General features: G+C 35.3%; 2 protein-coding genes and 2 long non-coding RNA genes across 10 annotated transcripts in view; 1 reads left to right on the top strand and 3 right to left on the bottom strand.

Annotated features, from left to right (window-relative positions):
- The first annotated feature begins 1,873 nt into the window (after positions 1-1,873).
- Positions 1,874-4,619, top strand: LOC113741130 (monomethylxanthine methyltransferase 2-like). The gene is made up of 4 exons (XM_027268609.1): positions 1,874-1,948; positions 2,748-3,152; positions 3,299-3,559; positions 4,257-4,619. Exons 1-4 carry the CDS (start codon positions 1,874-1,876, stop codon positions 4,617-4,619), a joined length of 1,104 nt encoding a protein of 367 aa, XP_027124410.1.
- A 3,146-nt stretch (positions 4,620-7,765) lies between these two features.
- LOC140005809 (uncharacterized) lies at positions 7,766-12,212 on the bottom strand. Of its 2 annotated transcripts, XR_011813376.1 has the most exons (3): positions 11,840-12,204; positions 8,180-8,275; positions 7,766-8,106 (listed from the first exon to the last, which is right to left on the bottom strand). It is a non-coding gene; the product is annotated as an uncharacterized lncRNA (long non-coding RNA). The 2 variants fall into 2 exon arrangements; XR_011813375.1 differs by lacking the exon at positions 8,180-8,275 and having other exon boundaries at positions 11,840-12,212.
- A 2,906-nt stretch (positions 12,213-15,118) lies between these two features.
- LOC140006151 (uncharacterized) lies at positions 15,119-17,106 on the bottom strand. Its single transcript, XR_011813793.1, has 2 exons — positions 15,556-17,106; positions 15,119-15,431 (listed from the first exon to the last, which is right to left on the bottom strand). It is a non-coding gene; the product is annotated as an uncharacterized lncRNA (long non-coding RNA).
- A 917-nt stretch (positions 17,107-18,023) lies between these two features.
- The window catches only part of LOC113740566 (uncharacterized), a 32,669-nt gene continuing 24,053 nt past the window's right edge, over positions 18,024-26,639 (bottom strand). For 4 of the 6 annotated variants that reach the window (XR_011813787.1, XR_011813788.1, XR_011813789.1 and 1 more), the window contains 2 exons: positions 19,639-19,746; positions 18,024-18,551 (listed from right to left, as the gene is read on the bottom strand). Coding sequence is in view for 1 of the 6 variants with exons in the window: in XM_027268111.2 (XP_027123912.2) it covers positions 26,191-26,637 (447 nt within the window). In the remaining 5 variants the exon portion in view is untranslated. Of the gene's footprint in view, positions 18,552-19,638; positions 19,747-21,456; positions 22,762-23,546; positions 26,638-26,639 lie in introns of those variants that run through there. The other 2 variants (XR_003460523.2, XM_027268111.2) reach the window with 2 other exon arrangements.

The raw sequence follows: 26,639 nt of genomic DNA, 5'->3' as shown, positions 1-26,639 counted from the left end.
GGACAGAGGGGACAGAGACTACTTTGGGGACAGAGGATTTGAAGCCGACTTCTCCAAACTTGTAGGCTACCTTTAGGCGCGGCCACGAGGAACTGGCTAAAAATTTTCATTAAAATACTTTTTACTCTTTTGCTAGCCAAATTCCTATAATTAGTACCAATTGTCAAATTTAAATAAAATCCATCAAATAATGTAATATTTGACAAATATCAAGGGAAAATATTCACAAATTTAATATCAATTACACACCCTATCAGTGAAGGATGAAAAAATTTATTCAGCAAAATGTGATAAATATTTTGAACGCATTTCCGTATAAAATTTGTCCCAAATATAATATTTTTCTCAATTTAGTGCCTAACATATAAAATATGTTCCACTTTAGTCCCTAGAACCTGAATTTGTCTAACTTAGTATAATATTGTATCACTTTCATCAATGAGTATACTTAAATGAGATAAAATTTATATTTTAAGAATTAAAGTTTTTATGTAAAATGTAGGGACCAAAGTGAAAATTCAAATATAGTTAAAAGGTGCAAAGAGAAAATTCAAATATAGTTGAAAGATGTAAAGTGAAATTAACCCCTTGGGTTTGAGTATGCTAGATATTGTGCTTTCAATAAATCTTTAATAATTTAAAAATACTCAAGTAAAATATTACTCCCTCCGTCCCAATATTAGAGACGTTTATAGGGAATGCAACTTTTTATGTACAGTGGTATCATTATTGACAGCCAAGCCTTTGTTCCAAATTTACCCCGTCGCAAGTACAATGGTCAGCTGCACTTTGTGTTTTCATGGAGTAATGATTTCGTGGGTCCCATCTTAACCAAAAGCATCCCTTTGTATGTTAGAGACACGCACTATTATTGGCCTTATAAAGTGAGAGTTAGTCTCACGTACTCCTCTAGCTTCTCCAAATGGATAATAAATAGCAAGTCCCACCAAATTTATTTGGATTTTCTAGCACATGCACTATGAGGGCAAGGACGGAATGTTAGAAGGAAAATAGTGTAGCGTGACTCTAATTTTGGGACAATGAAAAAGGTGAAACATGACATTAACAATGGGACGGAGGGAGTACTATTTTTTCATAATTAGTTTGTCTCAATTTAGTCCCTAACATATAAAATATGTTCCACTTTAGTCCCTAGAATATGAATTTGTCTAACTTAGTTTAATATTTTATCACTTTCATCAATGAGTGTACTTAAATGAGATAAAATTTATATTTTAGGAATTAAAGTTTTTATGTAAAATGTAGGGGCCAAAGTGAAAATTCAAATATAGTTAAAAGGTGCAAAGCGGAAATTCAAATATAGTTGTCAAATGCAAAGTGAAATTAACCCCTTGGAGTTGAGTATGCTAGATATTGTGGTTTCAATAAATCTTTAATAATTTAAAAATACTCAAGTAAAATATTACTACTTTTTTCATTATTGGTTTGTTGTCATCAATATTTAGAAGACAACATTAGTAGTAGAGTTTTCAATCTCATATATTTGTTCTCTTTTGTGTACTTGGAATCTCTTTTGTAGTTGTGGAGTTTAAGGAACTGTGGTATATCGGCGATTAAGTAGTTATGCTTTCATGATATATATGTTTATTAATTAATAGTTAATTTGAAGGGTAAAATTGAAATCACAAAAAGTGACGCTAAATTGTTTACACTAAACCATACTTCTACTATTATTGTAGGGATACTACTAAACAAGGGCCTAGAGAATTCCAAACCAAAATTGCCAACTGGTAAAATATTAATCGAAAAGTCGGTTTTGACTTCTACAATGAATATATGAATATAAATATACAAATAACTACATCAGATGTACGTACATTTTCATTGAAACTAGACGTTCTACTCAGGAGCAATGGAAGTGCAACGTGTTCTGCACATGAACAAAGGGGACGACGATGCAAGCTATGCCAAAAATTCATCAGGGCAAGTAAGTAACCACCATCTGTTGTCCATTTATATAGATTTCTCTCTATAATTCCAAGGCTTAATTAATGGGTTCTTTTGGATAAGGGCATATGGGTGGATATGGATCCCAAGCCTGTTTGCACAAGTTTTTGATAGCAAATTGACTGAACTTTTACTGATCCATCTAGTGGAAATTCTAGAATTGTAATAGATATGTAGAATTGTAATAGATATGTAAATCGTTCTGCAAAACGATTGATTCGGGGGCAGGCTTCTGAAACCAAGGTCTTTGCGTTTGCAGAATGTAAGCTTATTGTGCTTACATTCTAAATTGCGCGGACATCCGAGTTCACTGAGATCTTGGATTCTTCGGCAATAAGAACATTATACTATTTGTGCTTGGTGTTGCGGGGGCACATGCAGTTTCGCCTCACACCATTGGCATTTCTTGGATATATGATTCTAGGATATTGCTAAAGGAATCAGCAAGTGCCAAAGTTTAACTAAGAAAATTAGCATAAGTTTTGCCAGCTATGGTTCTGCCTGCAAAAGAGTTAAATGATCGGCTTTCTTTTCCTGGCATTTGTCCAGCTCGCATTCACAATGCTAGATGCCTCTACCACAGACGACGCTTTTGCAGAATGCACATCAAATCCATCATAATATCAGATAATCATGTTTACCTTGCTTCAATGATATTGTTTTCTCATTCAGATTTTTTTCTATTACTAATGGACTTCAAATTCTTTCCTCAAATCTGCTTTGTTTTCATACTATATGTTTTGCTTCTTTTTTTCCCCCTCTTATCATTTTCTTTCCAGAAGTTGGTGATAATGAAGGTGAAGCATTTTCTTGTACAAAGCATAGAGAAGTTGTTTCACTCTTACCCAAGTGCAAAGTGCATAAGAATAGCAGATCTGGGATGCTCTTCGGGACCTAACGCCTTGGTGCCAGCGGAGAATATGATAGAAAGTATTCACAAAGTTTATCATAAATTGGGACATAAACCGCCTTCAATTGAAGTTTTCTTGAATGACCTCGAGGGCAATGATTTTAACAACGTTTTCAGGTCATTAAGCAAGTTTTATGATAAACTTGAAAAAAATGGAAGCAAACGCGGATCATGTTTTGTTGCAGCTACGCCTGGTTCTTTCTACGGCAGACTTTTCCCAGATCATTCCACCCATTTTATACACTCTTCTTATTCAATCCATTGGTTGTCTCAGGTTAGTAATTCTGTAATCTTTTTGCCCACATTAGGTACATTCAATACCTATGTGATTCAAAAGGGCTTCATTTTTGAGGAAGCTTAAAACCAAGAAAACAAGAAAAACAAGAAATAGCATATTAAACAGACAGATATTGGCTGCAGGTTCCTAGGGAATTGGAAGTTGAATCAGGAAGGGGATCGAACAAACGCAATATTTGCTATACTGTCACAAGTCCGCCCGGTGTGCACGAGGCATTCTTGGATCAATTTAGAAAAGATTTTACATTGTTTTTGAGGATGCGCTCTACGGAGATGGTTCCTCAGGGACATTTATTTTTCACTCTTCAAGGAAAGATGGATGAGAATGACAGTTTTGATCACTGGGTGTCCGTTGGGATGACTCTGAACGACATGGTAATGCAGGTAGGTGTTTCTCTTCGTGTTACCACTGGAGTAAACTATCAAGAGTTTTGGGATGAAGTATTTTGCAAAAAATAAATAAAATAAAATACACCACTATTCTATTTAGAAGACTTTATGAATAATCTAATCCCCCAACAGTATGGAGAAATGGGTGAAAGGGATGCCTTTCTGAGTAATTAATAAAAATTTGAGTTATTAATGGTAAATGACAAATTTTTCCTTCATGTACAATGTATAAAGACATAACTCATATGCATAATTTTAATTTGAATTCTAAATTTTGTAAATGTGACATGCATCTAAACTGTTTTAATATATATATATTGTAGGTGTAGAAAAATTTCTAGATTACACAAAGTTAATTGTTTGCTTTCAATAGGGAAAAAAAAAAAAAAAACCTCTTTCACAAAATTTCCTCAAAAGTAGCAAGTTGCAAAGTTCCTATCAATCTAAAGCAAACATCATGCCAAGTGTGCAAAACTCAATCACCTCAAATGACAATGGAAATTATTGTCACTAGTTGATGTGTTAAAAAGTTTTCCAACCCCAATTAGTTTCATATTAGATTTTTAACTGATATGCCAGTGCTCAATTAATTTAACTAGCTCTGGCTCTATGAATAATGGAATTGTGACAGGAGCCTTAAATTCTTCTTTCGCACCACTTCTTTTCTTTTTTCTTTCGTTGTCTGATCCAGGGAATGATAGAAGAAGCAAATTTAGATGCGTTCAACATTCCATTTTACGGACCATCAATGGAGGAACTAAGGAGCATAATTGAGAATGAAAATAGCTTCAACATTTTGAGTCTTGAGACATTTAAGTTGCACTGGGACGATTTCTACATGGAGGTTTTTAAGAAGAAACCGGAAGATAATTACATCAGGGGGGAGTATGTGGCTGCGAGCTTAAGAGCCATACTGGAACCTATCCTAACCAGTCACTTCGGCGACGCTATCATGGATGAATTTTTTCGCAGGTTAGCAAAGAAATTATCTGAACATCTGGAGGTAGGAAAGGGTTATGTTGATAATTTGGTCGTTTCCCTTGGAAAAAAGTGATACGATCGTTAAACTACAGAAAGTGATACCGGAACCCATGGCTCCTCAAATGTCTTCATGAATCAGACAGATGAATTGAAACGAGAATTCGTCTTCATGTGGATTTTTATAGCTTCGTCTCGAACCTTTTATTTTATGGGTCTCCACTCCCGGGCTTGTTATTTTGTTTTATCAACTTCTTGTAAGACTTGCCTCCTTTAGAGACACTTGTGGCTCACATCATTATTTCTAATTGGGTAAAATATAGTAAACCCTCCTGTGGTTACGGAAATGGATATGAAACCTCTTCATTGTTTAGAAACACCCACTTAACCCCCTTGTACTTTGAATTTATTTAGATTTTACCTGCTAACCGGCTGAGAAGCTAGCGAGTGACACTGACGTGACCTAATGGTCGCTGGTGATTGAAAGAGACTTATTTATGAAATAAGATACTAGTTTTCATTCTAATTTTGCCCTCCATGTCCTTTACAAATGAAACCCACCATAGTTGTAGTTTTGCAAATGAAAAAATTGGGCAGAGAGATGCAAAACTAAGACAAAAATTTGTAAGAGTGTAGCACAACTTTGGAGGGGGAAAAAAAAGCTTTATTCAAGGGAGAAGCCGAAAATGTCAAGCTCCCAAAACTTTGGCAGTGGATCGAGGGACCTAAGTTACCAGAACCAATGATGTTTCTGCAAGAATAAAGCAAAGATCAAGGTAGTGGAATCTGAGAACCATCAAAATGTATGTTGTATTTTATATGTGAAAATGGTGCTTGTTCATTTTGGGCATGGTGCAGCCCAATTAGTAGAGAGGAAGGCACTAATGAATCATCCTGCCAAAGTCCATACGTGGAAAAGGTTTCACCAACTGGACCTGCAACGGTGGAAAGATTTTTCACATCTAAGCAAGGAATGGAAAGTAACAACTATAACATCATTATGAGGTTACAGTTGAAAATTCATAATGTCAAAGCAATGATGGGGCTGATGAAGATGATGATGATGGTGTATGTAGTTGTATCTCTTTTGTCACTAATTGTTATATGTATGAGATGAATGTTGGGGACAAATTGTAGTGTAAAAGTATTGTAGCAGAATCTGGAGTTGGGACAAATTGTAGTGTAAAAAATGTGTAGAAAATGAGGGAGTTGGGCACGATAGAAGATTTTGTCATGTCCAATATGTTGCCACATATTGCATGTAATGAAGTACACATTCAGGTTTCAATTAAGAAGAACGAATGAAGCTGCTTTTGTTGCAGGACATTGAAAAAATACATCACAAAAAACTTAAAAGACCCGAGATTTCACTGCAATGAACTTGTTAAATTAAGACATCTTCAGCAAAGATATGACCAGCAATACTGCCATCCACAACCATAAAAACATGGCATATTGCCACAACCATACCACAGTGGTATCAGTATGCCATAACATGGCAAAAAAAATTTAATTTTCTAATTTCAATAAATATTACAATCCAATCCCAAAAAGGTTCACCAGTAATACTGCCACAAATGCCACAACAAGGCAGCATCTTGCCACATCCATACCATAATGGTATCAGTCAACAAAAGCATAGCAAAAAATCTGAGTTTTCTAATTAACATAAGCAGTATATTCAACCAACAAAGGGGAGATAACTGCAGTTCATTTTCCTGGTCTCTTAGAACCACAATGTCGCAGGCTTGACATCCTTGCAACTGGTTGCTTCCTCTTTGAGGATCTATTTTGCTGGCTTTCTTGGTTGGTACCACTTATAGGCTGAATTCATTCCTGCATTTAAGTCCTCATGGTTAGTATGTAAGTAGAGCACAACACCCAAAAATAGGCAATTAAGAACTAGTACTTGTGAAAGAGTAGTAGCAGTAGTACTTGAGACACTAGCATGAGCTACAAAAGCTACGGATGTTGCATTTGAAACTGCTGGACCAACTTTAGATGCCTATAGTTCAAATCGAAATGAATGAGTGTATAAGTAGCAACAAAACAAACTAAAGAATTGATTTGGTTTTGAAATGTTACATTACTTCGTAAAGTTTGGACTTAGCGTGAATTGTTGATTTGCAGATTCTTATGTTATGTCCAGATTTCAAACACCTTCACCAGTTAACTGCAAGACCCTTCCTACTTGCTTTCTACTAATTTGTAGACTCATTTGGACCCTTATTCCTCTGCTTCTTTGGCCTACCAGTCTGTTTTTTCATCAATGGTGGGTTCAAATATTGCATTTTGCTATCCACCCAAGACTGTTTCGAAGAAATAGGACCAATTGTGAAGTTGTAGGCCGTAAATATGCTTCAGCATGTCCTCTCGTTTGGTTACCAATCTTTATATTAATCTCCTCCAAATCCACTACAGCATTGTTATTATTGGCTCATTGACGAGCGCGGGATACACATATACAATTTGTTCATCCACAATCAAGTTTTACATTTATAAATTCTAAATATCCCACACGCGATTTTTCGTAAGTATACTAGTCGAGAGCGAGTATAGGGTATTCAGAGTCGATCCCACAGAGAAGATTTTCAATTACCGGTGATTTTCGAACTCCTTTATTATCTAAACTATCATAAACATAAAAATAATGAAAATAACACTAGAAAACTCCTAGAGATATGAAATTTCTTACTACTCTTGCAAATGAGATTACCGGTTAAGTGAATGCTATTATCTTGACTAGTTATGGCGTAATTTCCTAATGTATGTGAAATCTACTCTCGTAATGAATCAACTATACTTGTAACTAAACCATACCTACTCTCGGGATTATGAAATTAACTACAACTTCATTTCTTCTATAAAATTACATGAAACAAATCACTAAACCCACAAAGGTGCTCATCTACTCTCGTGAGTGAACTCCCTAGGTTTATCACTTCTTTGAACTAGTGCTAAATTTCAATTCTTATTGCAAACTTAACACCTTAAAATTATCACAATTAATGGCCGGTTAATCATGATTAGAAAAGCAAAAGTGATAAATAATTTGGTCAAAATAATATCATCAAATCACCAAATAAAGATCACAAACAAGATATAGAACTTGTCAAATTAAGTCATCTTCAGCAAAGATATGACCCTCAATACTGCTATCCACGACCATTAAAACGTGGCATATTGCCACAACCATACCACAATGGTATCAATTTGTCATAACATGGCCAAAAAATTTAGTTTTCTAATTTTAATAAATATTACAATCCAATCTCAAAAAGATTCACTAGTAATACTGTCACAAAAGCCACAACAAGGCAGCATATTGCCACATCCATACCATAATTGTATCAATCAACAAAAACATAGCCAAAAATCTGAGTTTTCTAGTTAACATAAGCAGTATATTCAACCAACAAAAGGGAAATAACTGCAGTTCATTTTCTTGGTCTCTTGGAACCACAATGTCGCAGCCTTGACATCCTTGCAGATGGTTGCTTCCTCTTTAAGGATCTACTTTGCTAGCTTTCATGGTTGGTACCACTTATAGACTGAATTGGTTCCTGCATATAAGCCCTCATGATTAGTATGTAAGTAGATCGTAGCATCTAAAAATAGACAATTAAGAACTAATACCTGCGAAAGAGTAGTATTAGTAGTACTGGAGACACTAGCTTGAGTTATAGAAGCTATGGATTTTGCATTTGAAACTATTGGACCGACTTCAGGTGCCTAAAGTTCAAATCGAAATGAATGAGTGTATAAGTAGCAACAAAACAAACTAAAGAATTGATTTGGTTTTAGAATGTTACATTCCTTTGTAAAGTTTGGACTTAGGGTGAATTGCTGATTTGCAGGTTCTTATGTTATGTCCAGATTTCAAACACCTCCGGCAGTAAACTGCAAGACCCTTCCTACTTGTTTTTTGCTGATTTGCAAACTTTTTTGGACTCTTCTTTCTCTGTTTCTTTGGCCTTCTAGGCTGTTTTTTCTCAATGGTGGGTTCAAATATTGCATTTTGTTATCCATCCAAGACTGTTTCGAAGGAGTAGGATTAATTGTGAAGTTGTAGGGCTTTAAATATGCTTCCCTATGATAACAAACATCAATATATTGCTCGAATTCAAACTTTCTACTCTGAATGCAGGCAACCGCATGCATGCATGGAATGCCACTAAGTTGAAAATGACCACAGGTACATGTTTTCATCTTCAAATTGACAACATTTGTCCTTCCATAACCATCAACTTCCAAATTCCCATTTCCTCCATAAACCGCAATACAATTTCTTGCCTTTATCTTTAGTTTCTCTAACTTCTCATGAATTTTTGGATATAAAGTGCCACCATGTTTCAGCATGCCCTCTTGTTTGGTTACCAACCTTTGCATTAATCTCTTTCGAATCCACTCCAACATTATTATTATTGGCTCACCTCTGGCTTTTAGAATGTAATTATTTCATGATTCGCTCATGTTGCATGTGTCACTCCTACAAGCTATACTAAAGTGGGCTCTGAACCATAGTTTTGGAGGCAACTGTTTGAACCATCCTATAGCTGTTAGCTTGTCACCTTCCTGTGGGTCAGTCCTTTCAAGATTTGCTCGGGCAGTTTCATACTCCGACATACTTGCTGCTACAGCAACTTCCCAAAACATGTCTCTAAGGTCATCATTCTTGAATCTTTGTTTGAAGTTGTCGAACATATGTTTCAGGCAGAATATGTGCTCTGATTCAGGGAACAACTCAATTGCATGGACAAGACCCTTTTGCCTATCCGAAATGAAAGTGTAAGCCACTCCTTTATTTCCTCTTCCAATTTGGGTGATTAATTCCCGCAAAAATCAACTCTAGTTGTCGTAGTTCTCTACCTCCGCAACATCAAAAGAAATAGGGAACATATTTTCATTGGCATCCATACCCAGGGCTGTAAGTAACTGAACTCCAAAGGAATTCTTCAGGAAGCAACCATCTAGTCCTATTATAGGTCTGCATCCTTCTAGGAAACCATTTTTTAGAGCACCTAATTCATAATATATCCTCTAAAATGTAACCCTTTCCTCAATATTTCACCTATCAATTTGTAATGAAATATCACTCTTAGGATTGGATTTTTTTACAATAGCTACATAATTCTAAAGTCTGTGGTATTGCTCCATGTCATTTCCCCTCAGTGCCTTTAATGCTTTCTGCTTTGTCCTGGCAGCTTTTTTCTGACTAATATCTATCATAAACAGTTTTCTTGTCTCATTCACTATGCCAGGAATATTGCACCCAAGATCATCCCTCACCTTGACTTGAAATTTATTACTTAGATATGTTGAAGTGACATATCTATTGCTGTAATCCCTACCACAATGGTCTCTCCCTTAAGAGTTTTGATCATAAATATCTTTGTTCTCTAGATTCTACTTGCATAAATTCTCCAACTGCACCCCTTTGCACATTTAGTTGTGATTCGAGAGCCTTCATTTTTGATGTGTTTGTGCTCATATCCTTCCCTAATTTCTTATTCCAACAAAGCCTCTCTAAATTTATAGAAACTAGTAAATTTATGGCCAACCTTTAGTTCAAAGTGCTCTTTCTTAAACTCTTCCTCCGTATTGAAGTAATTGTAACCAGAGATGATTTCATCATCAGATCTTATCCCTTTGTCAAACATGTTTTCATCATCCTCTATTGGCTCATTCCAGTCCTCTTCCTGCTCATTGGCACGGCAGCTATCATCCACACTTGATGTTGGTTGACTCCCCAGTTCATGGGTCTGTTTCTTTGCTTTTTTTTTTATTGCGATTGCTAAAGTTTGTTTTTTGGATTGGGCCTGCTGATTTTCTTCTTGTTGATCTAAATCAGCTTGTTTTCTAGCTTTTGCTTGCTAATTTTCTTGTTGCTACTCTGAACCAACTCCAACAGAATTTGCAGATCCTAGATTTATAGATGCCTGTGTTGATCCTTGATCATTTAAACCTACAAATATGTCATCATCTTCAGGCCGTTCTAGTGCTTCTCTTAGCTAGTCAAGGAAGATCTGAATAATCTGGTTTGACATCATCTTCTTCTCCACCTTCATGAACTATTTTTTCTCCCTAAAATTAGTTGTTTCTTCTGTTAGATCTCTCTCAGCTGTTGTTTCTTCTGCTGAATTCCTTGTGGGAGACTACTGGACCTATGTGGATGTATCAACTTTTTCTTTCTCTTTAAATAACCGTCTGACTGACTTTCTTGCACTTAACTTTACTCTTTGCCACTTAGCTTATTTATCATTTGTTGTCTTCTTTTTCTTGGACTTGTTAGTTGCATCATATATCTCTTCTCTATGTGGTCCCACAAAAGTTAGATCCGACTCCATTTGTGATGACCCTTCATCACGAATTCCCTTTCCTGTAGAGTGAGTGTGTGGAATGTCATTATTGTTCTCATTCCCAATTACTAAAAGGTCAATGTTTTCACTGCCTTTAACAGCTGAGGATGAACTAATTTCAGCATGCCAATTGTCATGATATGGAAGTGCAAGTAGGCCATCACAAGCCATTCTCTTGTATAGTAATTTTTCATCCGGAGACACAACTTCAATGGGATTAGGCCCCTTCTCAGCATATATGTGCATTTCTGGAAGCCCCTCATAACATGTTGTCAATAACTCGATGTCGACATCATCCTCAATGCTAACAACACCAACATCAAGGTCATGAAAGAGGATAGAGTACCAAAAATTCATATTTGTTATGCCGCGCTCCATTGTGTCATAAATTTTTTGAAACTCAAATGGAGATAATTCATCATGGCACCATTAACAAAATACCCTCATATGTTCGCCAGTGTATCTAATTCTCGGTTTTCATTTGAAATATTCACCATAATGCATGTGTATGTCTATGGTCTTAAATGGATTATCTCCCATTCTTATACACCTAAACCAAAGTAATAGAGATTAATTTATTAATTTCATTTTCAGATGTATCGAAAAGGACATGCAATATTTCATACACTTTCGGTTTCAAAAAAATACAGTCAACATTAACACACTTATCTAGAAGGATAAAAAACATAATCAATACCAGTATAGATCACAATAGTCCTGATTACTTCAAAAAGACCCATTCTTTTCTATTTTTTTTTGCGTATTTAGCAATTTTTAAAAAAAATTTCCAACAAAGATTGTCAGAAAAACTTCTAACTAAGCCAAAATTGACACTTCTTTTACCAAGTTTCAAAATATCCCCAACAATTTACTACGAAAACACCTGCCATCAAACCAATCAACTTCTTTGAAATTTAGGATTCAAATTTGAGATTACCTCGTTAATCGTTATGTTCGATGCGTAGCAACCCTCGACCGATCTGCACAGAAACGTCTTTTTCATCTGCGAGCTACACACGAAAATCCCGTTGTTTATCTGTGCCATGGAAGGCGATGCTGATTGCAGCGAAACTTGACTGTAGGTTTAGGGTTTCTCTCTCTACACATAAAGTGCCGCTCAAGATCTGCTAATTGCATCTATATCTTTTCAGATATTATAAATGAGGGTATTTTTAGTACTTTATATTGTTACTGGCTTCCCTATTGGTTAGCAGGTAAAATTCAAACAAGTCCAAAGCACAATGGGGTTAAGTGGGTATTTCTAAACAATGAGGGGGTTTCGTGTCAATTTTTCTAACCAGAATGGGGGTTTTTTGTATTTCACCCTTTCTAATTTATTGGTATTCTAGTTAACCAGCAGAAATGAAACTATACCTGAATTAGAAAATATGATACACAATAATCAATTGGATTATATGAAATAAGAGATAATTAATCATTGAGGTGAAGAATAAAAAATTTGCTTAATCAAACTTTTCAGCTGCATGATTAAGAAAGAAAGTATTATTAGTCAACATAAAACAAATCATTCAAATAGATAAGCAATTCACTTATTGATGTTAATTGTGCATTAAAAACATCAAACATCAGTTATTGATGGAAGTCTCTTCTGAGACAGACGTCATACAAACTTCCAAGACTCTGAAATATGAAACATTTAAAACGGAATGGCGTCATAAAGCTATCCAAAACAGCTAGAACAGAGTAAAGGACCATAAAGCCAATTGTATTCGTCGCGGCCAGTTAGTCCATCAAGGACAAAAGTGAAATCCAGAGGTCATATGGGAGTAAATTCCCACAAAGAGGTATTTTTTAATTTAACTTCCCAAAGGGTGGTGATTTTTTAGCTTCTTCCCAAAGGATGAAAAACGTATCCAAGAAATGCGTTTTTTCACATAAAAACGCATTCTTCAAATGCGTTATTTTAACAAAAAAATAAACCAAGTAGTTGAAAAAAAATAACGCATTTGAAGAATGCGTTTTTATGTGAAAAAACGCATTTCTTGGATACGTTTTTCATCCTTTGGGAAGAAGTTAAAAAATCACCACCCTTTGAGAAGTTAAATTAAAAAGTCCCTCTTTTTGGGAATTTACTCGGTCATATGGTCAACGAAAAAGGCGGCAGCCAATTCCAGCCAAACATATGTGCCAGTGCAGCAACCCATGAGCATAAAATGCGTGCGAAATGACGAAGATATCCACAAACAATTGCTGTTGATAGGGGACGAAATTCACTGTTCATTCTTACGATTCGCACACTTGTGTATACTAGTTAATTTGGGTCTCGCGTGAGGCGCGAGGTTGCCCAGATATAATAATTGGTATGTTTTCAAAAGGGTCATGATAAATTGAAAATACAGTATTGCTGCAGTTGAACACATCAAAGTTAAAAAAAAATAGTGATTATCTAGGCTAATAGTAAACTGTTATATTTACATATATAAGAATCTTTCTACATATGTTTTCACACTAAAACTTTATGATTCAACAATATTAATCATCGTAGTTTTTCATGATATTTGTTATTAGCGTTGAGCTAATAAGCAAAAAAAAATTTTATAAGGGAAAAAAATTGATACAAAACAGGCTTAAAAATCGAAATTTTTATAAGCAAAAAAGACAAAAATATGAAATCATAATTCATCTTCTTTTGAATATTCAGTTTAACAATATATGGGAAAATAAAGAAAATTCAAAAAATAAATCATAAAAGTCTGTGATAGTGGAGGAGGTTCTATTTGGGAAGTGACATTGGTAACAAGGTTGTAGATAGCAAGCAGTCATCACTTACCGTCAGTGTTTGAGTTGCACCCCCAATTTTTTTTTGTTTCCTTTTGTTATTGTATGGAGAAGACAATTCAGACTGTTTAAACAAAAATAATTTAACCTTATAGATAACTATATGGAAAAGATTCAGATATCTTGGAAGCAGAAATTGTGCAGAAATAATCTATCCATTGTAGCAGGAACACAAAAAGATATGCTAAGTAGTATAAACTCACTCATTTGAAGGCAGGCTCCATAGCACCGCTAAATTGGAAGTCAAACTATTTCATAAATGATAATACAGCAGGTGTGTCTACAAGAGTTAGACCGAACCAAAAGACCATAAAGCCAACTCTATTTCTTTTGGCTAATTACTCCCTATGTTTTCAGAACCGGACCGGATATCGACTCGGCCGAGGTCAGGGGTCAGGGGTCGATAGGGGTCGAACCGGATGACGTCATAAATAAAAATTATTTAAAAATTAAATTATTGTATGCTCCCTCCGTCCCGAAATAATTGTCGCACTTCGGGAGTTGTGTTTATTTTCAACAGTGTCTGGATTTCAAACGATTTTGGTGTAACTTCCAGCAATGCCCCTATCCGGTTTCTATGGAGCAGCGTAACTTATTGACTATTAGAATGATAATGGAGTGCTGACAGACCTGTGGGACCCATGTTTCAAACAATGTCTCAGCCGCTTTTTTGGAATGTTCTTTGCACGACCATTGTTTCCATTTGCTGTGAAACTCACGCATATCAAGTGCAATCCTTGTAATTTTTTGGGGCCCATCAAAATCTTAAAAGAATCTGGTATATTTAAGGGCATGAGATGGAAATGGGGGAAAGTTTTTATTGCCAATTGTGGTAAGTGACATTAATTTTGGGACAGACCAAAAAGGAAAGTATGACACTATCAATGGGACGGAGGGAGTATAAAATATCCAATAACATATTGATATTAATAAAGGTATATTTATATATATTTGATGTTTCAAATATATTTAACAAGAAAATACAAAGAAATTAGAACAATCAAGTAACAATTTATATTATTTAATAAACATTAACAAGTTTAGAATTAAAATTATGGATTTAATTGAAAAATAACATCAAATTTTAGGACAATATTTATAAAGTATGAAATATTTGAGTATATTAATAAGTTTTCACAATTTAGGGGGTCAAAACATAATATTTAAAAAGTTTGAACTTTTTTTACAAAATCTCCTGTTGGACCGGTTTTTCCAGTTCTGTACCGGTCAAACCCGATTTTTGACCGGAGTTGACCGGGTTTTAAATCTCCCGGTTCTGATGACCAACTCGGACCGGACACTTGGCCGGTTCCCGGTCGGACCGGCCGGTCCGGTCCGAGTTTGAAAACACAGATTACTCCATCGAGGGTAAAAGTGAAATCCAAGGGTAGCATGGTCAGGAAAAAAAATCAACGTATTGCAGCCAGAAATACGTGCAACCCATTAGGGGACGAAATGACCAAACAATCCACACACTAATGGTGTTGATAGGGGACGAAAGTACTGTTCCTAACTCCATTCCCTCTTTTATTCTCTTAGGATTGGTAAGGTAAGATTTGATGGGAGTATATATACATATGGTAAGCAGTCACAAGACAAGCTCGACTCCAAACCGGAAGAAAATGGCCCAAGCTTCCAAGCTTATGGCTTCCTCTCACAGTAGTGTTCATTTCATCTCCAGCTTGAACCATCAACGTCGCCCCTCCTTAGCTGATCTCCCCAAATCCTTCCTGAAACCAGTCAAATCAAACTCCAAAATCAGCCCTTGCACAATACTGGAAAATAGCTCAGCCAGCTTCCGCCGTTCTTCGGTTGAACATATCAAATTCCTTGGCAGAGGCTGCTGCCACTTACCTATCCGAGATCCACATTTTTCAGCCTCAGCAAAGTCCTTAGAGCGAGGCGAAGGAGGACAACCCGTTCCTCCTTGGATTGAAGCAATTTTTCCTGAACAAGCTCGGCCTTACGCCCACCTAGTCCGCTTGGACAAGCCAGTTGGGACGTTTTTATTTGCATGGCCATGTATTTGGTCGCTTGCATTCACGGCGAATGCCGGCACGCTTCCTGATCTGAAGATGTTAGCATTTTTTTTCTTCGTCTCTTTCATGTCAAGAAATATTGCATGCACCATCAACGATTACTTTGATAAGGATTTCGATTCGCAGGTGATGATTTCTTTTCATTTGATTATTTGTCTTTTTTCTTTCTTTTTTTTTTTGGGGGTTGGGATATGTGTAATATTGACGTTCTTAAACGGATCAAGGGACACAGGTATTTTCTTTTAGCATAAGTAGAAGGATTCTAATTCAAGATCTCTTATTTTCACAAATCACAATTTATATTTGAAATCTGTGCACTTCAGCTCGTCTAGATCTGATCAAAGTCATTCAATTGAAAATTTCTTTCAAGCTTTCTTTCTTCTTTTTTTTTTCCAATTCAAAATTGACGTTTCTAATCATGTGCCCTACATGACACTCCAATTACATGGGGAGTTAAGATTGGGATCTGTAAAAGATAAAGGAATTGTCATTAATAAATATAGAGTGCCGATAATGTACAGTTCATTTATTTATTATTACTTTTTCTTAACGTAATATTTGGGATAATAAGCATGGGTAAGAAAAAATTGCGGTTGTTAGCTTTTTCCTTGTTATTCTTTTTTGGGGTCTTAATCTATCTTTTATGGATTAATAAAGAAAAAACCCCTTTAGATTTGACAAAGCAAATGAGCTTTAACTGCTAGACTGACAAAAGGCCAAAATTAATATCGCACTCTAAATGTTCAAATGTTAGCTGCATAGATATACAAATTGTATCATGGTCAAGATAAATTTTAAAGTAAATCTTATATAGACTGACAGTATTATTCCATTAGGTTGAGCGAACCAAGGGAAGGCCGCTTGCCTCCGGCGCAATAGCGGGATTTCAAGCACTTCTTTTCCTTGCCATTCAATTGCTACTCGGTTATGGTGTTCTTTTCGCAGTAAACAAACTAAGGTTTGTGCCACCTTTACCTTGCTCTCCTATCCTAATCACATTAATTTGTGTCCCTTACTACCTACCTTCGTTCCACACCAAAATTGCAATTTTGAGTTCGTCCCAAACTTAACTCTTTAGGATTTATTACATTTACCTCCTCTAAAGTCTGACTAAATTATCCCTATCTGACGAAATTAGAGTGATGGCATCCAAATTGACCTAACAGGAGTAGTAAAATGATGAAACTATCCTCTGAAAAAACATATTAATTTACCACCCTTTAAGATTTGTAAAAATTACAAAAAGGACCGTGTAATTTGACCAGAATTCAATTTAAACCTTTTGAATAGACAACTATCTATAAGAAAAGCCCTTAATGTCATACAAGAAAATATGACAACCGAATGAAAAGAAAACAATCAGTTGCTAACTATTGAGGAATGATATATAAAAAGAGAATTTTTTTTTTTAAAAAAAAACCTCATTTTCTTTCTCTTTTCCTGTTTACTGCTAATTTCGATCGCTAACGCACTCTCCTAGATCACTTCCTCCACACAATAATCATCTGTTACATTCAAATCTATAATTCAGTATGAGACCAAAAAAAAAAAAATTAGCTAGACTTTATGATTTATTATCCATATATTTTCTTGATAAAAGCATTAATGCTTCTAACACAAATTAACACTAGCAAGGCATTTGATAAACATTTTGCCATTCAAGAGATTTAACTGTAATTTGGTAAAACCACAAGCTAAACTTTGTAATTTGACTGTATGTTAGTGGAGGTAAATATAATTAATCCAAAACTCTATGTCAAATTAGCCAACTTCACTTGAGTCAAGGTTTTACACTCTCACAAGCCTCACTTTCGCACATTGTTTGGTTGAATATAAGAAAATGATGGTACTCTGGAAGTGTGGTGTACAATCATAGATCACAAACATCCTCAATAATGCTAATTTACAACCGCAGCTCTAAAGATTCAATGAATGAAAATAAGATTGGATGAGGCTCAAAGAGAGAGGACTTTGAAGGTTTTTGACATACACCAGATAGCTCAAAAACTTCAAATCAAAAAATATGGAGGCTTTTAGGCATTCGAAGGAGTGGAAAATCACCTCATAGCATTCAACTCAAAAGCTAAGTACTGTTACAAACAGAAAAACAGCAAAGAGTAGGAGTGCTTTGCTTTGCCAAGTGTTCACTCAACATCGACCTTGCGTTCATCTAAGCAGTCATGAATTCTCCGCCTTAAGTCCAGTTGAGTTTATCTTCTAAATAATATATTCTTTTCAAACGACTTCAACTGTGAAAAACAATTGTTAAGTATTTATGTCATTTTTCCCTTCATTTATTTATTTTCAGTTTGCCGTGGAATAGGGAATGGGGGGAAGTTGATTTTTCCCTTCAATTGATTTTTAAATTTGTCTCTTTTATTTATATGCAGCCGTCTATTATGGGTTTCATCTTTGCCGTGGATCTTTACTTACCCGCTCATGAAGAGAATAACATATTGGGTATGATATCTATAATCTATGGCTCCTACACTTTTGCTGCCTTGTAATCATGTACACTTTTATTATCTTAAGTTCTAGTTATATGAGATAGTTCACATATAATTTGTGTGCATTATAGTATACTACTACTAAATTATACACATTAATTTGTATATAAAACACATATTTATATAAATAATTACCCTGGACTAGGCTCTAACTGGGTTGAGCCTACTGAAATCCAAACTCAGTTCACAATTAAATTAAGTCTAATATTTAGGTCCAAACTTTGTCCATCTTAATAATACATAAAGCTCAATTCGGGTCAAATGGGCTGAACATGACTCAACCCCGTTCCATTGACAATCCTATCTGCATGATGAATGAAAGACATATAGTGGTACAGATAGATGAAATAAAAAATAAAATCAGGAAAATTGAAAAGACTTAAAGTATAAAATGAATGAGAAATATATTGACGACCTTGGTTGGAAGTCAAGTATTGGGCTGAACATGAGTCAAGTATTATATCTATATATAAAGGATGGAAAGAATTTTATGAGTGAAAAACTTAGTAAAAACAAATTAAAAAAAGAAATAGGTACAAAATGCAAGTAAAAGATTAATATGTAAATAAAGGTAATGAAAATTACTGACACTTATAATTTGAAAGGAAGAAAAAAATTTTGATGAGAGAAAGTTTTAATATCTAAATAAAAGCTACGAAAATTAAACATACTCATAGTAAAACTATGAGGAAAAAAATTAATGAGAGAAATTTGTTATGTAAATGAAATTCATGAAAATTGAAAGTACTCAGTCTAAAAGGAAGGAAAATTTTTTAGGAGAGAAAACTTAATATCCAAATAAATAAAAAATGAAAAGACTTGTGGTATTGAGAGAAAAGACCAAAATTTGATAAGTAAAAAATTTCATATCTAAATAAATAATTGATAAAATTCAAATAGTGACAGTATAAATTCTAGGAAAAAAATTTGATGAGAAAAAATAGTTAATATATATATATATATATATATAAATTGAAAACAATAAAATATTTGTCCTATACAAGAGAGGAAAAATTTTGATAGTTAAAAATAGAAAAAAAATATAAAAAATTAATAAAAATAAAAAGGCTCTTAATATTTATAGAAGCAAAAGAATTTGAGATTATTCGAAGGGTAGGATTGTCCAAAACTTTTAACAGTCAAAATGGAATATTCATCTAGGTGGAAAGTGCATATTATTCGGATTTAGGGGGGCAAAGTGCAAGTAAGTCCAACCTTCATTGGGGCATCTTGTAATTAACTCTTTATCAGATACTATTCCCATGAATTTCTAACCTCATCCCGATGAACTTTTTTCATACTTAATTAGCCTTAATTCCAACATGCAAATCTAAATTCATACTTAGCCTCATTTCCAACATGCAACTATATTACTGCAGCCTCAAGCCTACCTGGGTCTGACAGTCAGTTGGGGAGCAGTATACTCATGGGCTGCTGTTAAAGGAAGTCTTGATCCTGCTATCGTCTTCCCACTCGTCCTTGCCTTCATCTTTTGGACTCTGGAAGTTGATACAATATATGCACATCAGGTAGAGCGATTCTTCTGCTAATTTGGTATTCTATCCATTTTACGAACTATGAAAAAAACTGTGGATTTCTGGTTTTGCAGCGGCATCCATTGCTAGTTTTGCTCTAACCGGATTTAATGCTAACATTGGTATTTACTTCTACTTATTCCGTCTTTACCCGAGAATTCTTTAATATAACCGTTCTTAAATTTATAACTATAATTAATACTTCAAGAAAACTCTCTATAAACTTAATTACCCAGATTAGCTCAATGACACCTTTCTGTTTTTGGGAGATTCTGATTTATGGACCAATAAAGCGAAGCAATGGATGTAACCCTGACTTGTTTATGCACATGGTGTTCATTCTCGCCGTCGTTTGCCTAAACTACTTGTACCATACAAAAACTAGCCTTAAACATTTCTCTCCCTGTTTTCACAAGCTATTTTTGTCTCTGAGAATTCCACTATTTCCTGCATAATACATATTATAATTGTTAACCTTGATACTATTAGATCACAGATGGTATCCCAAAGACAACATAAAGATGGAATTACTCGAATTCTCCAGTTTTCTTCATTCATATTTTTCTGTTCCATTTCCCTATTTAATTTCAAGTGTGACAGGATTGCCATTCTATGGATTACTGGCAGCTGCTTCTGGTCATCTTGCTTGGCAAATTTGGGATGTTGACTTATCAAATCCTGCTGATTGCTCCAGGAAGTGAGTACTATTTATGTCATGAAAATAAAGTTTGAATTCTCTGCTTATTTGTTTTTTTGCGTAATTATTGCCCTCAGCAAATTATACTGGGCTCATCCTCCTTGGCAAAGGAATATGCATCTTCAACACATTATTCTATCTTTCGGCTGCATAGAACATATCAACACAGTGTTTTTGTTGATAAGCAGCAACGTTAGTTTTACTAAGGTTCAAGGAGGATAAGTTTGTACTTTTGGAGGGGCAGGAAATTTAGTTGTATTAATTTCAATATCCTTTAACCTATTCTTGGTAGTGCTTATGGATTAGGGCTTGAAGGTGAATCCAACAAGTTTCCTGCAAAAGACATATGCTCAAATATCCCTTGGCATGGAACATTTTGTTTTAAAAACTGAAATTCCCCACCATTGTTCTAGCATTGTATATAGAACCATTGTTTGCATTTTTACAGTTAATGTTTCAACTATGATGCTATTATCTGACCAATGCACTCGTTCATTCCATTAGACCAAGGCTTGTGTGTTTATTTAGGTATATCATTTGATTTCCCTATTATCATATGTTAATCATAGATCTTAGGATTGTTGAAATAAAAATAAACAAGGAAATAATTACAAAATCCTTTGAACAACTCTGATTCTTCACCTAAAGTACTTTTTGGTATAAATGTATTGCTTCCAACCAAATGAAACCTTAATCATTTCCAGAAACAAGTGCTAGAGACACGCCACACTCCATCAAAAGTCTACGCTTGCCACATATATGTGATAAATAAATAAAATGTATCTTTATAATATGTTAATTAAGTTTGTTATTCTTTTGGCACTCTACAGATTTGTATCAAATATATGGTTTGGTGCTATTGTCTTTGGTGCGATCTTATGTGGAAGACTCTTCTCATAGAGGTACGTACAACCATCAAATACATTATTGCAATTATTCTCTGCTTTTTTTTTTTTGTTGTTTTATTCACAATAGCATTTTTGGTGATCGATGTGTAATAAAAAGATAGTTGAAAAATGTATTTAACAAATAAGGAGTTTTTTTTTTCAAATAATGGTTTCCAAACATGTTGAACTTCTTCTCTCTCTCTCCCTCTCTCTGTTTTTTTTTTTTTTTTTTGGTTTGAACTTCTTTTTCTGTTGGTTTTCCTTTTCACAAGGTTTATTTTATCTAACTTTTTGCACGGCAAATCTGACAATGTCTAGCCCTTAAATTTCACTAATTTTTCCTATGCACTATTTGATTTTGCAGGCAGAGAAAATACAAATTTACCATAGCACAAGGGAGATTTACAAGGTTTAATCTTACTCTTGGGACGGCAGAAGTGACAATGGCTAGCTTTTTGAATTTCACTAATTTTTTTTGTGGCACCATTTGATTTTGCAGGCAAATAACAATTGAAACTAATTAATATCGGGAGAATTGGAAATGATTAATTGGTGCCCAGTAGTCCGAGGGAGAAGGCTGGTGAAACCTCAAGCAATGCACCATAGCGTCTTTGTACCTAGAATAATTTATGGCATAATTGTTTGATATTTTTGTATATCAATTACTCTTAGCGGATTTTCTTAAGAGATTTGCTTTCCCATTATCTGATAATTTTCCGTTGACATTGTTTGCCATCAAATAAAGTCAAAGTGAGATTATCTTTTGATAGATGTTTACATTAATGTAACAAAACAAATTCACTTAAAATCCGGGGAGGGTTAGATTGGGTCACAAGGTAAGAGGGGTCATAAGTAAGAGGTTTTGAGTTTAAATCTTCTCACTTATCAAAAAAAACGAAAATATCACCTAAAATTCACCTAAGGGGTTGGGGTTGTACGATTTGATTTACATCACTATCCTAATAGCAGGTTAAACATGAACTAGAAATTACACATCTATAATCTAATGGTATGTTAAACGTGCATTTGAAATTATATCACTACCTTAATAGCAGGATAAACATGTACTAGAAATTATAGATCTACAATTTGGCAGATCTATAATTTGGCGGGTTAAATATCCACTAGCAATTACATCACTGTCCTAATGACAGATTAAACATGCACTCGAAATTACAGATGTACAATGTATTTGTTAACAAGAAATTTATAGAAATTTCATAATTATCTTCTAATAGATAAATCACTACAGCTCCCTTCTATGTGTATGTTGCAATCGCTAGATATTGTATGTAAAAAATTATTAACAAATTTGAAAAATATAAAAAATTTCATAATGGTCTTCTATAGATAAATCACTGAAGCTTCCTCTCGTGCATGTTGTAATCGCCAAATCTGCTAATCAACGGTTTTAAGTTATAATAATAATGATGAAGTTTGATACGAGTGTTTCATGTGTATGCCCAATCTTTGGACTAATCGTATGTTGCCTAAAACTTTTTTTCAATCTGATGCCACTGAATACCTAAATCACACTAAAAAAAAAAAAGAAAAATCTTAGAAAGGTGAAAGTCTCAATCCTTTTTTTATTTTAATTTTATTTGGGTAAGAAAATACTCAATCCCTGGAATCATTATAACACCAAAACGTAGAACATAGAAAAGGTGGCTTTGAGATTTAGTCGGCGAGTTCCAAATGTAACAAGCATCCTCTCGGAGTTAGCAAAGTACATATCATTCGCCTGTTGATCCCTAATGAAGTTATACACGACACAACAAACAATAACTACATTTATCTGTGTTGTCATCATGTAGTTCGGAACGACTCTCCTTAAAATGGCAAATCTCCTTTTAAGGACACCGAAACTTCGCTCTAAGACATTCCGTAGTGCAGAGTGTCGGTAATTAAAAAGTTCTTTCGTAATTGCAAATCTCCCTCTCCTACGACCACTAACATCTGCTTGGCGTTCCCTATATGGTGGGTAAGAAATTGGGCAAATTTCGATACGCGGAGTCAACCAAATAATATTTTCCTATGACAATTAAAAGATACAATCGAATTATTTGCATTTTGTACTTTTTTACTATTTTTCAAATTATTCAATGTCCGTACGATTTGATAAACAATAAAAGATGATTTTGGCCCAGATTTTTCAATTGAAAAAGGCAAAACAAATAATATAAGGGTTAAATCAAATCACTGCCAAAAAGAAAGTGAAAAAATAAATAATTAGATTTCCTAAGGATTGGGATAAAAGTATACAATTGAGGTCTTAATTTACGTGAAGTGAGGGATTACAAATTATACATATAGGAGGCACGGGGAAGTGATTTGGGCCTGTCAAAGCCCCATCCAAGACTCGGGCATCATGTGCACTTCCTTCCCATCCGGCATACACATATACAAATCGCATATCATTTTTGCATACAGTTAAAACATTTTACGATTGTACACCGTGGCTATTAGTGTATGCCACTTGCTGTCCTCTTGGGACAGAAACAGGTATATGTGTCCCATCAATAGCCCCGACGCAGTCCTTCAAAAAGAAACTATTAAATGGATGAGGTATAAACCAATATATGAATGATACGTGCTCTAAGTACACTATTAATATGGCTTAAAAATAATCCACTAATTTCATATACTAACGCCAAACAAGGAAAAACTAAAAATCTACCACCATATTTTCCTATGTACAACACTTTTTGCCACTTTTGATAGCCCTGGTATGAATTCTTATGGTGAAGTGTGCTCTTGTTGGAAGGCGGGACAACACCTGCATTCACGTTAATTAGATGAAATTTGAAAAGAAAAAGATTTATATCCTAAAGCAATTTTGATATCACTGTACTTCAAACCAAGGATAAAACCTCCTGTCGTTCAGAATTTTCAGATGAATTTCGTCCTGCCATCTTGGAGTAATGATGAATTGTGCGAATGTGTATAGGCCCCGAATAATTTCGTGAATATTGCGATGCACTGTCTCCGTCGAATGGTTAAATCGATCAGCAATCATGTGCATTCTCATGTTGTGGCTCATCATGACCAATGTCATCGCAAGTGCCTCCTGTATTGTAACCCGTTTCTGATGATTTTGGGGAACAAATCCACATTCGGCCAAAAGCTGGCACAATCTCATGAAAGAATCAACATTTAACCTTGTTGCATCCATAATTCGGGTATGGTGGCCTGACATCAATTCTTCAACCCAGTGTCGTCCTGATAATGTCGACGTCCTGCATGGTACCTTATAGATTGGACCTCCGTATGGTTCTGCATGTGGTCCAAATAATAGCGCACCACCAGCAGCAAATACAAGATCAGCTTCGTCCGAAAACGAGCTCGTCCCCTAGACATCACCAAATGCGTTCATTTGGATTTTTTCCACCAAAACAGAGTTAGAATGGTGCTTTCTCCGACTAGATTTGCTAAATGAGAGTTGTATGGTTAAATGCGATCACATGCTCTCTTTCCTTTTATACTATCTATATGTCCGTGTGAAATCTACAAATTTTTTGCATCCTTTTAAAGACCATGACCCTTCGCAAGACAACTTTACTTTTTCATGGGTCCTTGGAAGTGTTCACGTGAATAATAGTATGCAGTTATTACCATTATTACTAGCTAGCATGAGTCGTCTTTGGATTCCATTACGAATGACCTGTAAGCAGTTTTTGCCTCTCCATGTGCGCTTCCATTCATTCCCATTTTATTTGTATGCTTACGATAACGTCCATTGAGAAGGCTGTATGAGAGGTAAAATCTCATAAAAAGAAATATGGAGGGAGCGATATTTTTCCGAATCACGCGGTACGTGTCTGAGCACGCCAATACTTGCCAATTTGAAAGATTACGAATATAGGGTGCATGTGCATAAAGGTGTTATGAGGTCTGTATAGCATCAGGTTACTGCTTTTGCTGTATACTATAGTTGTATATCTAACACTTTTTAAGGGAATGCACTTTTGTAAGGGAAACCCACTTTGCCGCAATCAATCTACTTTCTACTGAATTTTTTTTTACTTTTATGTAGAAACTACTTGGCATAATAAATAGAAAGTTTGGATGTGTAGAAAATTACTATATTACTTTCTACTACTTCCTAATCCAAGGATCGCTGGATTTTTTACTATTTCTACTAAGCAATCAATCTATTAATTGGAACTATTTCTTATTCTTTGTATCTAGACTTTTGTCAACTCAATTTCCTAATTTTTAGAGGTCTGGACCGTCCTGTCCTTCACTAGACCTGCATCATGTAAAATAAGGCCACAACAACAAAAGAATGCAAATCAAATCTCGTGGCATCCATATAGTCCTTCAAAAAAAATTGCAACTAAAAGAATGCAATTAAAAACCTGCAAGTTTAACCATAATATAGATATCTATTAGAATCAATTCCTCCAAACAAGTGAATCTTCAAGCCAAACCAAACAGGGCTGTCCAAATAACTGCGGAATAAGAAACTCAACATCGACAAATTATCCAAACACGTTTATGCAAAGCAGTAGATTTATAATCACATTCAAGGAACTAAAAGTCCCAACTCAAATCCCAACTGCATGGTACTTGCACTCAAATAACTGCATAAGCCGAGCAGTCTATCGTCCCAAAGTAGTTGCCCCGAAACTCCCATTAAAATCCCAAGTCTCGACTACTTTCCATCGAGTCCCCTCTGAGGGGCAATCTCCAAAGAGGGTTCAACCAATACTCTTGAAGATCGTGACTGAGACTCAGGAAAGTCTTCCGCCACTTGTCGTCTTGGAGTGCCAAAACTGCAGCGAGCTTCCTCCCTTTGTCCAGCAATTTGAACAATTCCACGACCTAGGCTGCCATATCCACATCAAATTTCTCCTTTTCAGATTCTCGGCAACCCTTGATATGTAGTTCAGAATTCGCTAGGGTGGAGAGCAAGTTGGCACACTCGACGATTGGATTGTCCGTACTTCTACTTGACTTGTTTCCCCGGAATCTAGTTGGGAGCGAGGTCGTGGCCCCCTGACTGCTCGAACCTCGCTTCACTCCTACAATTGGAGCTTCTTCGTTGAAACCGGCATCCTGGCCGGCGTTGTACATTTCATCACCAAAGGGCGAAGAGAAAATCTGCTTACGACTGTGCCCAACTCGCTTGCGTGGATTGTAAATTAAGGGCGGTACTGAAGAGGCTGGAGCTTGACTTCCTGTGGCGGTTTCTCCTTCTAAGACCTTGGACAGGTTTGCATATTTGTCGACGCATTGGCAATATCTGAAGTGTCTATAATCCTGGTTCTCCT

The sequence above is a fragment of the Coffea arabica genome, chromosome 4e, assembly GCF_036785885.1.
Source record: "Coffea arabica cultivar ET-39 chromosome 4e, Coffea Arabica ET-39 HiFi, whole genome shotgun sequence".
Lineage (NCBI taxonomy): Eukaryota > Viridiplantae > Streptophyta > Magnoliopsida > Gentianales > Rubiaceae > Coffea > Coffea arabica.
The sequence above is the reverse complement of the archived record's forward strand: the minus strand, read 5'-3'. Positions and strand labels throughout refer to the sequence as shown.